General features: G+C 35.5%; 2 protein-coding genes across 2 annotated transcripts; both read left to right on the plus strand.

Moving 5' to 3' along the window:
• Positions 1-613: 613 nt before the first annotated feature.
• LOC134229926 (uncharacterized) lies at positions 614-2,266 on the plus strand. The gene has a single exon (XM_062711709.1). It carries the CDS (start codon positions 614-616, stop codon positions 2,264-2,266), a length of 1,653 nt encoding a protein of 550 aa, XP_062567693.1.
• A 10,411-nt stretch (positions 2,267-12,677) lies between these two features.
• LOC134229927 (E3 ubiquitin-protein ligase TRIM33-like) lies at positions 12,678-14,342 on the plus strand (the record flags this gene model as incomplete). Its single annotated transcript, XM_062711710.1, has 1 exon — positions 12,678-14,342. A coding segment is annotated over exon 1 (1,660 nt), but the record flags the coding sequence as incomplete, so codon positions are not given.
• Between the last annotated feature and the right edge of the window lie 1,531 nt (positions 14,343-15,873).

The following is a 15,873-nucleotide window of genomic DNA, read 5'->3' on the forward strand; positions in this document are numbered from 1 at the left end:
GCCTTATATGTATACTTTAAAAAGTATGCAATTGTTTCAAAGCCTGTATACACTATGTTTTTTTTATTTATAAAATGATTTGTTATCAATTTTGAATCGGTCGTAAAGGCATAGTATAGGTTTTCTTTTTCGAATTTTTATGAAAAATTATTTAAAATTTACTTTTCCCTAACTAACACGATTAATATTAAAGATAAAATTTTAAGAATTATGGTGAGTAAAAATACATTACAACAGATTTATTCAACATTGGCTTGACAAGATGCAGAGTCTCGTACTTTCTGAGTTTTTCTACCTTCTTGCCAATCTTGGCCTCCGTACAAAATGTATAAGTGGCATGGCTACCTGTGTCCCGCCTACAAATGACTTGATAGTTTGTCCCATTTGATTTGATGTTTTTCGGGATCCAAAATCACTACCTCAATGCTTACATACATTTTGTAAGTCCTGTATCTGTTCATATGCATCGACAACCTTGAACAAGACTCTAGGAAAGATTGACTTTATTTGTCCCGTTTGCCGGAAGTGTTACGACAACGTGGATAACATTGATGCATGGTTAGAAAACTTACCAAATAACCATTTAGTTGTCACTTTGATAAACCAAGAGAAAATGGAAAGTAAAGAGGTGTTGTGTGCCTATTGCAAAAGGCAAGAAAAAACCGAATCAGCAATATACTGGTGCGCGGAGTGCTCTGACAACTTGTGTGAAAAGTGTGTCAAGTTTCATGAGGTCAACAGACTAACTATGGAACACAAGGTGTGTAGTATTGAGGCCCAAAATCATTCTGATTCATTCAGTTCTGTGTTATTTTGTAAGCAACACAGCAGCAGGAAACTGGAAGTTTACTGCTTTGATCACGAGGAACCTTGTTGTCTGATGTGCGCCACTGTATCACACAGAAAGTGTGAAAAGGTCAGCAGTTTGGACGAATGTTCCTTAGATTCTGATGAAAAGGTAGAAAGACTGAAAACAGAATTCGGCGAACTTAAAATAAAATGCGAATCAGAGGTAGCCCGCGTAGAAGGCGACAAGGAGAATTTCAAGAAAGAATCCAAAATCATAGAGGCCAGAGTTAAAGGTTTGACTGAAGAGATAATACAGACATTGAGAGACAAAGAAAAGGATGCCCTTAATAACCTGGCAAAAACTGAGAAGGAACAGACACTGGTATTACAGACAAAGCTTGAAGGGTTACAGACTGTTCAAGAGAAGCTGGAACGAAGTATTAAACTGCTTCAACATTCTGAAAGATTCAGCAAGATTGCACTATTTTTGGAGATCAAAAAGATGGAAAAAGATATATCGGATATCGATTTACAAATCAAAGTCCTAGTAAAAAGTTACAATACACCAGTTTTAAACTTGAGTGTTAATGAGTTTGAACATAATTTTCAGTCATCATTAAATTCACTTTGTGAAATGACGGTTAAATTGAAGACCATTCGCGTTGACTATCGTTCTGCAAAACTTATGTTAGAAAAATCACTGAATGTTCAAGGAAGCTCTTGTCTAACGGATATTGAGATTATTAATGGTACTCATTTGATAACAGCATGTCAGACGCAGAAGATGGTATATTTCTTGGATGCGCGTGGTGCATTGTTGGCATCAACTCAACTTCCTGGCACTCCCTGGGGTATAGCAGCTCTCCGAAATCATCAATTTCAATTCTGTGTCGCAATGCGAGACCCCAATCTCATTGGTATATTCAAAGTAAATATTACAGATGGTTGCATTGTACGTTGCAAAGAATTAAAACTGTCCCATAATGCATGGGGTATTTGTACAGTTAATAATAAAATTATTGTTTCCTTAGTGGAAAGGCAAACTACACAATTATTTAAAGTCTATGATGAAGAAGGAAATTACATCGTAGAACACCACTCGTATGGTTATTCAAGATGTAACGGAACCCATGCGATTTCAGACAGATATTTACTATACACCATTCACTCTGACAACTCTGTTTATTCAACAGACCTAAGTAGTACTGAAGCTTCAACGAAATTATATCAATCTTCAGAGATGAGTCATCCAATAGGTATTACAAGTGATCCCGAGGGAAATTTGTACGTTGCATGTTATGGGTCTCATAACGTCTTTCAGCTGGATCCTCACGGAAAATTCATCAGAAAGATTATTCAAGACGACTCAGCCGTCCAAGGTCCATACGGCATCCGTGTGACAATTTTTGATGGTGGATTCAAACTGTTGTTGACTTCTTTGGGAAAGATTCTGATCTATAACTTCAGTGAACTATGATTCAAATTAAACTTTAAAAGTTTTTCTGTTCGATTATTATTAATTTCAGTTAAGTGTGAAGTTCTACATTGCGTCACGATCTTTTTCGACAGATGCATCCAGCGTAAACAATTCACGTGGTTGATCAACTCATATCGTCAACATTGACACGGAAATAGTCTGTTGCACGAGCAACCAATCAGGGATTACAAGAAAGTTCTAGTTGTAAAGCTTGCGGCTAGGAGGCGTGTACTGTTTACCTTGAGCGCAGCTGTCATCATAGGTTGTGACAGTATGCAAAACTACACACTTAAGTGAAACTGATAAGTAATTGGTAAATGCATGTACCATATGTGCAAAAAACATATGAATGACCAAAATGATACTGGAAAAAAATTAAAGAGCTAGGTTCACTTTATGCATAAAATGACCCTGTACTTATATCAATTATTTTTAAAACTAATCACCCTCTTTCCCATTTCATATATCAAAAAAGTATACACTTTGTGCATCTATTTCCTATAATAAAATATCTTTTTGAGAATCCAGATATTGGAAAACAGACTTTGAGAAATTGCAATATTCTTGACATTTGCAGTATATTTAAATATATTCAGCAAAGAATTAAAATATGAGCACAACCCACGATTCAAAAAATAAAACATGTTTTTAGATCCTCAGATACAGAATCATTATTTGCATAGTTTGGATCAGAGGTTGTGCTGTATGAAATATTGAAAAAATACTTCAACTTTAGGCCATTTTCAAAGCAATCTGATTAAAATCACATCCTTTGATCCGCTCACATAGATCGCTACATAGAGATTTGAAGAAACCAATTCAGCGTCATCTTCTAACTTCTGGTTACCTCTAAATTATCAATATACGATACATGTATATACAGTGGAGCCTCATTTATCCAGACGCTTTGGTTCCGAGTCAATTTGTCCGGATATGTGAAGCGTCCGGATACCTTGATCACCAGTTAAACAAGACAAAATTACATTTACAAATTTTGTTCCGATTAAAAGTTGTCCGGATACTGAAGCATCCGGATATCTGGGGTTCGGATATCTGAAGGTCCACTGTATATATATTGGCTGTAGATCACATGATCAACGCATACGTGTGTGGAAATAAAAGCAAAAACATTCATGTTGATCGACAGACGGAAAAACCGTGTAAAATTTAAGAACCCTGAGTCAGGATTCTGGCTTCAGGGCCATAACACTTAGACCAGCTCGCTTTTGATCTCAATTTCACTTTTACAAAAAAACTACGCTAGAATATATAGTGGAAAAGTGAGGCTGAGAACAAAAGGGATCTCATTTAAGTTTTATGGTCCCGGAGACGTTTGTTAAGGCTATGCTCCAATGATTGATTTTTAGCCGGGCTTATTGCTCAAAGAGCAATTGCCGGCTTATTTGATCCTGTTCAAGGCAGGATGTTGACCCCATAGTCGCCATTTTAAAGTTACGTGCAAAAATATAGTTCTAACTCTCAACCGCTTTTGAGATAATACAAACGCTAAATAAAGCAACAAAAATAAAACGAAGTTTTATCTATATAAAATAAACATTAGTAGTAATGACTTTGAAAACTTCGTAAGTCAAAGAACATAGTTCATTAGCGTAAGGATTTTTGATAATCAGTGTTACCGTAGTTCTCTTCACATACGAGGTAAAGCAGGAGAGGGAACCAGACTGGCCTGTTTGATTACATTTAGCTGCGGTACCAGATTAATTATGATTCTGATAAAATCGGACCGTGGTATTAGGATTGAAAAACTCACTGTCAGTGTCTTATCATTTATATTAATAGTTTTAAAATAATTTTTCCATCAGAATATAAACGTGATTCATGTAAGAAATCCATTTTACTCTGTAAATGAGCCCGGCTCTCTGTACTTCTGAGTACTTTGATTTTGTTTCAAGTTCAATACGTTCAAGAATTTTTCCCTCGTATAGGCGTGGCGCAGTAGTTAAAGCTTTATAGTAGCGGAGTATGGATTGATCCTGAGGTTTCGATTTCAACTGCGGGTTGTACGCGGAGATCGGTCCTTCGGATGAGACCACATGCACTGAGAGCCCCTATTGCAGTATAGCTGAAATTGCAGTCCTTCATCGGCAATTGTTGTGGCGTCTTCATACGAGTGAAAAATTCTCTAGAGGAACATTATCAAAAGAGCTCCATCCTTAAAAAAAGCTGAATACGGGTCTTGTTTTGTCTCTTCTGTCCTATTTCTGGAAAAGACACTACCGGTATTGCCCAAAAAATCAATGCACTAATTCCTCAGACATAATCGAGTTTAACCGATGATACATATGGCATATGCAATTTAGTGATTTTACAAATGACACATATTTAGACATACATACATGTATGTATATACTCATGGTCAGGACAATGTACTAGTCTTGTTATCAACTCGCAATGGATTTCAAGGGGGCATATAGAAACGCGCTTGTGTGTATTTGTTACTCTTATGCGAAAAAAGTGACATTATAAAATTGGCATCGGAATCAATGTCGAATGCAGCTTGGATTCATAGATAATTTTAGTACAATTTTCTGTTATCCTTGGATTTTCAGTAATGTGTGGCATTCTCGACATTTAATATAATTAGCATCTTAAATTTACACAACCTTTCATTTGCTGTTGAAGGATACATGAGATAGAAATTCGGACAAAGTTAACGAGTGTAGGAAGGAGCCAATGATAACATTTTGTACGGCAAAGAGGCGGGCCTTAAGCCGTCTCATCGCTGTCAACAACAATTTAAAGTTTCTGATGTTATTTATTTCCTAACAAATGACAATCTATATATGTCTCCATTGAGAGACGCTAATTACGCTAGCGTCGAGAATGCCCTACTGAAAGTCCAAGGATGACAGAAAATTGTACTAGTGCACCCTCTCTATACAGTCCACACTTAGCTGACGGTAGCAAAAAGGTTTCTTTTTCCTTCGACCACGACAGACACGTATAAATGTATTTCCTTTCGGTCTTTAAACCATAAACACTGTAAGTACAATTTGATATAGAATCATTATTTTCTGTTTCTAAAGGCACATTTACTTTATTTTAATAACTTTTACCCCTTTAAAATTATTTTAAAATTACATATTTAAAGAAATATCTAGAGATTTTTGTAAGCTATTTATTTAACCATAAATACCATTGTTTATTTATGTGGTAGAAGGTTACTAGTATTTACATTAAGAAGTTCTACTTGTGGTAAATATACTTAGCTGTAGTGCGATATTTACATGTAGAATTGATCTCTGCGTACGCATGTTCTGAACCAGACTACTATTCCACTTATTATTGTAATAAACATCAACTAAACCAAGGACTGGTGTCGTTGTTATTCCAAGAACCCTATTACATTAACGTGATATGGAATTAGAAGTGATTTATGGAGTTTTGCAATGATAAGAAATTAAAATCTTTATTCACTATGCATTGTAAAATGATCGAAGTAAATAGAAGAAACTAAAGTACCTTATATGTATTAAAAAGTATGCATTTTTTTCAAAAGCCTGGAAACTATGATTTTTATTTCGAAAATGTTTTGTTATCAATTTCAAATTGGTAAATGCATAGTATATGTGTTCTTTTTTGCGTTTTTTGAAAATTTATTTAAAATTTACTTTTCCTTATGTAACACGATTAACTTTAAAGATACAATTTGAAGAATTGTCGTGAGTAAAATTACAATTATTTTTTTTGAGTATCCAGAGTTATTTTTGTGAGCATTTTCAATATTAGACAATGTCATTTTCAGAACCAGAGGATCGGAGAGTATAGTACGTATTAGACTTCACTTGCGATATTATTTTAAAGGGAACAAAAAATGTTTTAAAACGTTTTGATAAGACCTTTAAAATCGATTCATTCAACATTGGCTTGACAAGATACAGAGGAGCTAGAATGAATCTTTAACTGAAATTGTACTAATTGAGTTTTTCTACCTTCTTGCCAATTGTGGCCTCCGTACAAAATGTATAAGTGGCATGGCTACCTGTGTCCCGCCTACAAATGACTTGATTCTTTGTCCCATTTGTTTTGATGTTTTTTGGGATCCAAAAACACTACCTCAGTGCTTGCATACATTTTGTAAGTCTTGTATCTGTTCATATGCATCGACAACCTTGCACAAGATTCTTGGAAAGACTAACTTTATTTGTCCCGTTTGCCGGAAGTGCTACGACAACGTGGATAACATTGACGCATGGTTAGAGAACTTACCAAATAAACATTTAATTGTCACTTTGATTAATCAAGAAAAAATGGAAAGTAAAGAGACTTTGTGTGCTTATTGCCAAAGGCAACAAAAAACCGAATCTGCGATATACTGGTGCGCAGAGTGCTCTGACAACCTTTGTGAAAAGTGTGCCAAGTTTCACGAGGTCAACAGACTAACTATGGAACACAAGGTGTGTAGTATTGAGGCCCAAAATCAGACTGATTCATTCAGTTCTGTGTTATTTTGTAAGCAACACAGCAGTAGGAAACTAGAAGTTTACTGTTTTGACCACGAGGAACCTGTTGTCTGATGTGCGCCACTGTATCACACAGGGAGTGTGAAAAGGTCAGTAGTTTGGTCGAATGTTCCTTAGATTCCGCTGAAAAGGTACAAAGACTGAGATCAGAATTTGGCGAACTTAAAAAAAGATGCGAATCAGAGGTAGCCCGCGTAGAATGTGACAAAGAGAATTTCAATAAAAAATCTCAAACCATAGAGGCCAGAGTTAAAGGTTTGACCGAAGAAATAATACAAACCTTGAGAGACAAAGAAAAGGATGTCCTTAATAGTCTGGCAAAAACTGAGAAGGAACAGACACTGGTTTTACATACAAAAGTTGAAGAATTACAGACTGTTCAAGAAAAGCTGGAACGAGGTATTCAACTGCTTCAACATTCTGAAAGATTCAGCAAGGTTGCGCTGTTTTTGAAGATCAAGAAGATGGAAAAAGATATATCGGACATCGATTTACTTATCAAAGAACTTGTGAAAAGTTACAAAATACCAGTTTTAAACTTGCATATGAATGAGTTTGGGCGTAGTTTTCATTCGTCGTTAAATTCATTTTGTGAAATTAAGCTTAAATTGAAGACCACTGGCATTGACTATCGGTCTGCAATACTTGTGTGGGAAAAGTCACTGGACGTTCAAGGAAGCTCTAATCTGACCGATGTTGAGGTTATAAATGGTAGTCATTTGGTAACAGCATGTCAAAACAGTAAAGTGGTATATTTGTTCATGCGGATGGAACATTGTTGGCATCAAGTCGACTTCCGGGTAATCCCTGGGGTATAGCAGCTCTCCAAAATCATCAATTTCAATTCTGTGTCGCATTGCGAGAGCCAAATCTCGTTGGTATATACAAAGCAAATATAACAGATCGTTGCATTATACGTTGCAAAGAATTCCAACTGCCCCATAAAGCATGGGGTATTTGTTCATTTAATGATAACATTATTGTATCCTTAAGAGAAACGCGAACTAAACAAGTATTTTGGGTTTATGACGAAGAAGGAAATTACATAGAAGAACATTACTCCTATTGATTCGGATTGTAACAGAATCCATGTTATTTCAGACAAATATTTACTATACACTATTTTCTCTGACAATTCTGTTAACTCGAAAGATCTTAGTAGTACTGGAGCTTCCACGAAATTATATCAATCTTCAGAGATGCGTAATCCAATAGGTATTACAAGTGATTCCGATGGAAATTTGTACGTCGCATGTTTTGGGTCCAGTAATGTCTTCCAGTTGGATCCTCACGGAAAATTCATCAGAAAGATTTTACAAGACGACTCAGCCGTGAGAAATCCATATGGCGTCCGTGTGACTTTTTTTGATAATGGATTCAAACTATTTTTGACTTCTTTAGGAAAGATTCTGATCTATAACTTCAGTGAACTATGATTCAAATTGAACTTTAAAAGTTTTTCTGTTCGATTATTTTCAATTTCAGTTAAGTTTGAAGTTTTGCATTACGTCACGATCTTTTTCGACAAATGCAGCGAGAGTAAACAATTCACGTGGTTGGTCAACTAATATTATCAACATTGACACGGAAATAATCTGTTGCACGAGCAACCAATCAGGGATTAGAAGAAAGTTCCAGTCGTATAGCTTGCAGTTAGGAGGCGTGTACTATTTACCTCGAGCGAAGAGCTCTGTCATCATACCGGTAGGTTGTGACGGTATGCAAAACTACACGCTTAACTGAAATTGATAAATAATTAGTAAATGCATGTACTATATAAGCCAAAAACATATTAATGACCAAAATGATACTGGATAAAAACTAAAGAGCCAGGTTCACTTTATGCATAAAATGGCCATATCACCCTCTTTCCCATTTCATATAACAAAATAAAGCACACACTTGGTGCTTTCATTTCCTATAATAAAATTTCTCTTTGAGAATCCAGATATTGGAAAACAGGCTTTGAGAAATTGCAATGTTCTTGAAATTTGCAGTGTATTTGACTACCTTCAGCAAAGAATTAAAATATGAGCACAGCCCATGATCTAAAAAAATAAAACATGTTTTTTTTTAAAGAAATGACTAGGAGATGACCGTGAATGGGGTTTCTTCAGATCCTTGTGTAGCGATCTATGTGAGCGGATCAAAGGATCTGATTTTAATCAGATTGTTTTCAAAGGAATTTACAGGATATGAGGAAAATGACGCATTTTATGACGTCACAATGCATTCATTAGAGGGAAAATTACGTCATGATTAATAGAAACGTGGTCACCAACACTTCAAGTGATACTGCGTTTGCAACCTAAACATTTTTCAGAAATTCTCAGGACCAAATAAGGCCCAAAGTGGCTCTTGCTCTTTAAAGAAAACACTCTTACAGAACTTCGGTACGAATTGTTTTTTCATTGTTTCCAGTGTTAATAGTTACATTTCTTCTATAGCGAAAATCAATTTGTGTACTCATGCAGGCCCATCGCAACGGTGTTAGATGTGTGAGCAGGTTCAAAATGAAAACCCTCTATGGCAAACGACTAAAAAAATACTCAGAAAAAAAGGGAATCCGCGTTCTACGGGCCTTATACCATAGTGTGAATATATTGTAACTTAACACAGCATGTACGGTGAAGAGAATACTCTTCCTCGATCGCTCCAAGAATGTCAATTGCATTCGATGGTCTTTATTGTTTTTTTTTATAGAATATATGTATGTCAGATTTTGAGACGCTTTATATCGGTCTTGTAGAGAAGGCTTCCCCTTTACCACCCCCAGCTTAATTAATGATTATGATATTTAATAGGCCAGTGCCATTCTACGAAAACTGGAAATTTCACCGTCTCCAACTGGAGCTGATTATATACTGGCATATTATCTTATAAACACTCGATCTTTATTAGGAGCGCCATTTGGTTTGGCTGTAGATCATATGGGAAACGCATACGTGTGTGGAAATAAAAGCAACAACATTAATTTTGTATCGACCGACGGAAAAAACTTGAAGATTGTAGGTGGATTTACTAAACCTCAGTGTTAAAATATTCAAAATAACTGTGTCAAGTTTTTTTTTTTTGTGGAAGAAGAGTCAAAGGTGAAGATTTGTGAATTGAGAGAAGGTTAAGAAAATCTTATATTAAAACTATATTTTGAATTCTCTTGCATCATTTATAAAATAATGTGAAATATGCAATTTGAATAGTGAACAACTATCTTGGATAAACCATTAATTAATGATAAAATTCTTTTAACTTATCTCACCTATGTCACAAAGGTGACCAATAATGTGAAATATGCAATTTGAATAGTGAATAACTATCTTGGATAAACCATTAAATAATGATAAAATTCTTTTAACTTATCTCACCTATGTCACTAAGGTGACCTTTTGCTCTCTGTTTTTGTCTATCATTGTTCGTCAGCTGTAAATGTTTACAACTGACGAACAATGATAGACAAAAAAGAGAGCAGAATGTCACCTAAGTGACCTAGGTATCAGCGTCAACAAATTCTGGCATAAAGCCCTTATTGGAAAAAAAGGAAGAACAATTTTCAATTTCATGGTCCCATCCCGAGAGATTCAATGGGTGCTTAATCAAGTAATGCTTTTAAAATCTTTTTTCTACTATTTTTCATCGAATATTCAAATTGTAGACATACTAGTTATTTTAATAAGTATATAACACTCTAACGCTATAGTTATTTTAATAAGTATATAACACTCTAACGCTACCAAAATTGTAAAATTTAAGAACGCTAAGTCAGGGGTCTGGCTCCAGGGTCATAACACTTAGACAAGCTCACTTTTGATCCCAGTCTCACTTTTACAAAAAGAACGATAGAATATGTAGTGGAAAAGTGAGGCTTATATCAAAAGCGATCTCATTTAAGTTTGATGGCCCCGGAGACGTTTGTTAAGGCTATGCTCCAATGAATGATTTTTTTTCCAAGTTCAATACGTTCAAGTATTTTTCCCTCATATGGGAGTAGTTAAAGCGTCTCTATAGTTGTGGAGTATGGATTGATCCTGAGGTTTCGGTTTCGATTCCAACTGCGGGTTGTAAGTGGAGATCGCTCCTTCTGATGAGACCACATAAACTGAGGGCCCCTATCGCAGTATAGCTGTAAATTCAGTCCCCCATTGCCAATTGTTGTGGCGTCTCCATACGAGTGAAAAATACGATGGCCAATATGAGCCGTCAAAATACAAGTAAGAGTAGCTCTATTATGTTTTTGATTTTGTTCCTTCTAAGTTTACAGATAATCTTCCCAATAAATCTAAGGAATGTTAAGTAGTCTCGAGTGTATTTTGTCTCAAGATTTGTACATGTACAAATTACTATTACTACTTCTTGTGTTTTGCCATTGATTCTACGTACATAATAGAGCTACTCTAACTTGTATTTTGACGGCTCATATCGGCCATCGTAGAAAAATTCTCGAAAGAAAGGAACTTATCAACAGAGCTTCATCCTTAAAAAAAAAAGCTGGATAAGGGCCCTATCTTGCCATGGCATATGCAATTCAGTGACTTTACAAATGACACATGTTAAGACATATATCCTCATGGTCAGGACAATGTACCGTTCTTGTTATCCCCTCGCAAGGGATTTGTAGAGGGCATAGCAACGCGCTTGTGTGTGTTTGTTACTCTTATGCGAAACGAAAGTGTCATTATAAAATTAGCATCGGAATCGATGTCGAATGCTGCCTGGATTTATAGATAATTTGAGTACGATTCTCTGTTATCCTTGGACTTTCAGGAAGGCGTGGCATTCTCGACGTTTAATAATTAGCATCTTAAATTTACACAACCTTTCATTTGCTGTTGAAGGATACATGCGATAGAAATTCGGGCAAAGGTAAACGAGTGTAGCAAAGATCCAATGATAACATTTTTACGGCAAAGAGGCGGGCCTTAAGTCGTCTCATCGTTGTCAACAACAATTTAAAGTTTCTGATGTTATTTATTTCTTAAATAATGACAATTAAATGAATTAATCTATGTCGCCATTGAGAGACGCTAATTACGCTAGTGTCGAGAATACCACGCCTTACTGAAAGTCCAAGGATGACAGAGAATTGTACTAGTGCACTCTCTCTATAGAGTCCACCCTTAGCTGTAGCAAAATAGGTTTCTTTTTTCCTGCGACCATGACAGACACGTACTTCTTTTCGATCTTTAAACCGTAAACACTGTAAGTACAATTTGATATGGAAAAATTGTTTTCTGTTTAAGAACATATACTTTTTATGTAAAGTTTACCCCTTTTGAATTACTTTAAAATTAGAGATTCTTTTAATCTAACCATACATACCAATGTTTATCAACATGATATGGATTAGAAGTGATTTATGTGTTTTGCAATGATAAGAAATTAAAATCCTGATTCACTGTGCATTGTAAAATGATTGAAGTAAATAGAAGATACTAAAGTACCTTATATGTATTTAAAAAAGTATGCAATTTTTTCAAATGTCTGGATACACTATGATTTTTATTTCGAAAATGTTTTGTTACCAATTTTTGAATTGGCAAATGTATAGTATAGATGTTCTTTCTTTTTCGAATTTTTTGAAAATTTATTTAAAATTTACTTACCCCTAAAAAAATTGAAGAATTATCGTGAGTAAAAATACATTACTTTAAGTATCCAGAGACATTTGAAGCATTTTCAATATTAGGCAATGTCAGATTTTCAGAACCAGAGAATCGGAAAGTATATATAGTAAGTATTAGACATCACTTCGATAATTATTCTAAAGGGAGCAAATAATGTTTTAAAACGTTTTTGAAAAGATACCTTAACAAAGTTTCATTCAACATTGGCTTGATACAGCGGTGCTAGAATGAATCTTTCAGATGTGAAAACGTGCTGTCTGACTATTTCGACCTTCTTGCAAATCTTGGCCTCCGTACAAAATGTAAGCGGCATGGCTACCTGTGTACCGCCGACAAATGACTTGATAGTTTGTCCCATTTGTTTTGACGTTTTTCGGGATCCAAAGACACTACCTCAATGCTTACATACATTCTGTAAGTCTTGTATCTGTTCATATGCATCGACAACCTTGAACAAGATCCTAGGAAAGACTAACTTTATTTGTCCCGTTTGCCGGAAGTGCTACGACAACGTGGATAACATTGATGCATGGTTAGAAAACTTACCAAATAACCATTTAATTGTCACTTTAATTAACCAAGAAAAAATGGAAAGTAAAGAGATGTGTGACTATTGCAAAAGGCAAGAAAAAAACGAATCTGCAAAATACTGGTGTGCAGAGTGTTCTGACAACCTTTGCGAAAAGTGTGCCAAGTTTCACAAGGTCAACAGACTAACTATGGAACACAAGGTGTGTAGTATTGAGGCCCAAAATCAGACTGAGTCATTCAGTTCTGTGTTATTTTGTAAACAACACAGCAGCAGGAAACTGGAAGTTTACTGTTTTGATCACGAGGAACCTTGCTGTCTGATGTGCGCCACTGTATCACACAGAAAGTGTGAAAAAGTCAGTAGTTTGGATGAATGTTCCTTATATTCCGCTGAAAAGGTACAGAGACTGAAAACAGAATTTGGCGAACTTAAAAAAAGATGCGAATCAGAGGTAGCCCGCGTAGAAGATGACAAGGCGAATTTCAAGAAAGAATCAAAACGCATAGAGGCCAGAGTTAAAGGTTTGACTGAAGAAATAATACAGACCTTGAGAGACAAAGAAAAGGATGCCCTTAATGGTCTGGCAAAAACTGAGAAGGAACAGACACTGGTATTACAGACAAAACTTGAAGAGTTACAGACTGTTCAAGAGAAGCTGGAACGAAGTATTCAACTGCTCCAACATTCTGAAAGATTCAGCAAGATCGCAATGTTTTTAGAGATCAAGAAGATGGAAAAAGAAATATCGGATATCGATTTACGAATCAAAGAACTTATGAAAAGTTACAAAATACCAGTTTTAAACTTGCATTTGAATGAGTTTGGGCGAAGTTTTCATTCGTCGTTAAATTCACTTTGTGAAATTGAGGTAAAATTGAAGACTACTGGCATTGACTATCGGTCTGCAAAACTTGTGTTGGAAAAGTCACTGAATGTTCAAGGAAGCTCTTGTCTAACGGATATTGAGGTTATTAATGGTACTCATTTGGTAACGACATGTCAGGTTAGTAAGATGGTATATCTCTTGGATGCGGATGGTACCTTATTGTCATCAACTCCACTTCCTAGCACTCCCTGGGCTATAGCACCTCTCCGAAAACATGAATTTCAATTCTGTGTCACAACGCAAAATCCCAATCTTGTTGGTATTTACAAAGCAGATATTCAAGATCCTTGCATTACACGTTGTAAAGAATTACTTTTGCCCAATACTGCATGGGGTATTTGTACATTTGAAGATAAAATCATCGTTTCCTTTTGGGAAGCGCAAAATAAACAAGTATTTAGAGTTTATGATGAAGAAGGAAATTATATTAAAGAACTCCACTCGTATGGTAATTCAAGTTGTAACGGAATCCATGCAATTTCAGGGAGATATTTGTTTTACACTGTTAACACTGACCACTCTGTTCACTCGAATGATCTCAGTAGTGTTATGGGTCAGAATAACCCTAAATGCCAGCAAAGATCAATCACACAGTTTAAACTTAACAATAATTTATTTACAGTGATATACAAATCATTAAGTACAAACTTAGCAAAAATCTAAAAATACATACATCAGAGTGTCCGTTGCTGCACACAATGTCCCAGTGAAATTATATCCCAGTAATATCTCAATGATGCTTATACAACAATATCTCCACAATTATCTATGCATCGAATTGACAGGGTATTTATACAGTATCATAAATCTAGAATATTCTAGAAATTGTAAATACATGATATTACTGGAAAGTTCTGGACATACACAAAGTTCAAGAATGTTCTAGAAAATTACCGAACATGTTGACTACTCTGGAATGTTCAAGAAACTTAATGTTACTAATAATATACATGATGAAACAATACAAATACAACACATCTCACAACACCTCCCCCCTTAAAAAGTTTGAATGTCAATGAAAACTTATATTGTCAAAATGAAATATATGTACATTAATACAAAATCTAATTTGTTCATGATACTCTGGACAAGGCATCTGCAATAACATTGTCTTTGCCTTTGATATGCTTAATTGTTATGTTGTATTCTTGTAACAACAAACTCCATCTAGTCAGTCTTTGATTCTTGTTTGACAATTTATGCAAAAATGTCAGGGGGTTGTGATCCGTATATACAAGAATTGGATGCAAAGTAACATTCAGATAAACATCAAAATGCTGTAAGGCTAACAACAAAGCAAGGCATTCCTTTTCAATGGTGGAATACTTTTGTTGACATTTTGTAAGTTTCTTTGAAAAATAAGAAACAACTCTATCTACCTTATCACTATGTTTTTGAAACAAAGCTGCCCCGATTCCAACATCACTAGCGTCAACAGTAAGCTTAAATTGCTTAGAAAAATCTGGAGTTGACAAAACTGGATTGCTCATAAGGACAGATTTGATTTTATGAAATGATTTTTCACAGTCCTTTGTCCATTCAAAGTTAACCCTCTTTTGTAAAAGATTTGTAAGTGGACTAACTACTGAGGAAAAATTTGGACAAAATTTTCTGTAAAACCCAGCCATGCCCAAAAACCTCATTAACTCTTTCTTGTTTGTAGGAATCGGGAACTTTGCAATAGCTTCCACTTTAGCCATAATGGGTGTAACATAACCTTGACCTACTTTATGACCGAAATACTCTACATAGGCATGACAAAATTCGCTCTTCTCAAGGTTCACAGTTAAGTTTGCTTTAGCTAAAATGTCAAACAAAGCACGCATGATTCGGAGATGTTCATCCCATGTGTCGCTGTATATGACGACATCATCAATGTAGGCCTCGCATCCCTTGAGGTCTTGCAGGAGGGAGTGAATCATCCTTTGGAATGTAGCCGGTGCGTTTTTCATGCCAAAAGGCATTACTTTATACTGGTAAAGTCCATCTGGTGTAGCAAAAGCAGATATTTCTTTTGCTCTTTCTGTTAAAGGCACTTGCCCGTAGCCTTTCAACAGGTCAAATTTACTGACAAATTTGGCGTT

The sequence above is a fragment of the Saccostrea cucullata genome, unplaced genomic scaffold (assembly GCF_032062105.1).
Source record: "Saccostrea cucullata isolate Sc308-1 unplaced genomic scaffold, CSIRO_AGI_Scuc_v1 ctg8475, whole genome shotgun sequence".
NCBI classification, from domain to species: domain Eukaryota; kingdom Metazoa; phylum Mollusca; class Bivalvia; order Ostreida; family Ostreidae; genus Saccostrea; species Saccostrea cuccullata.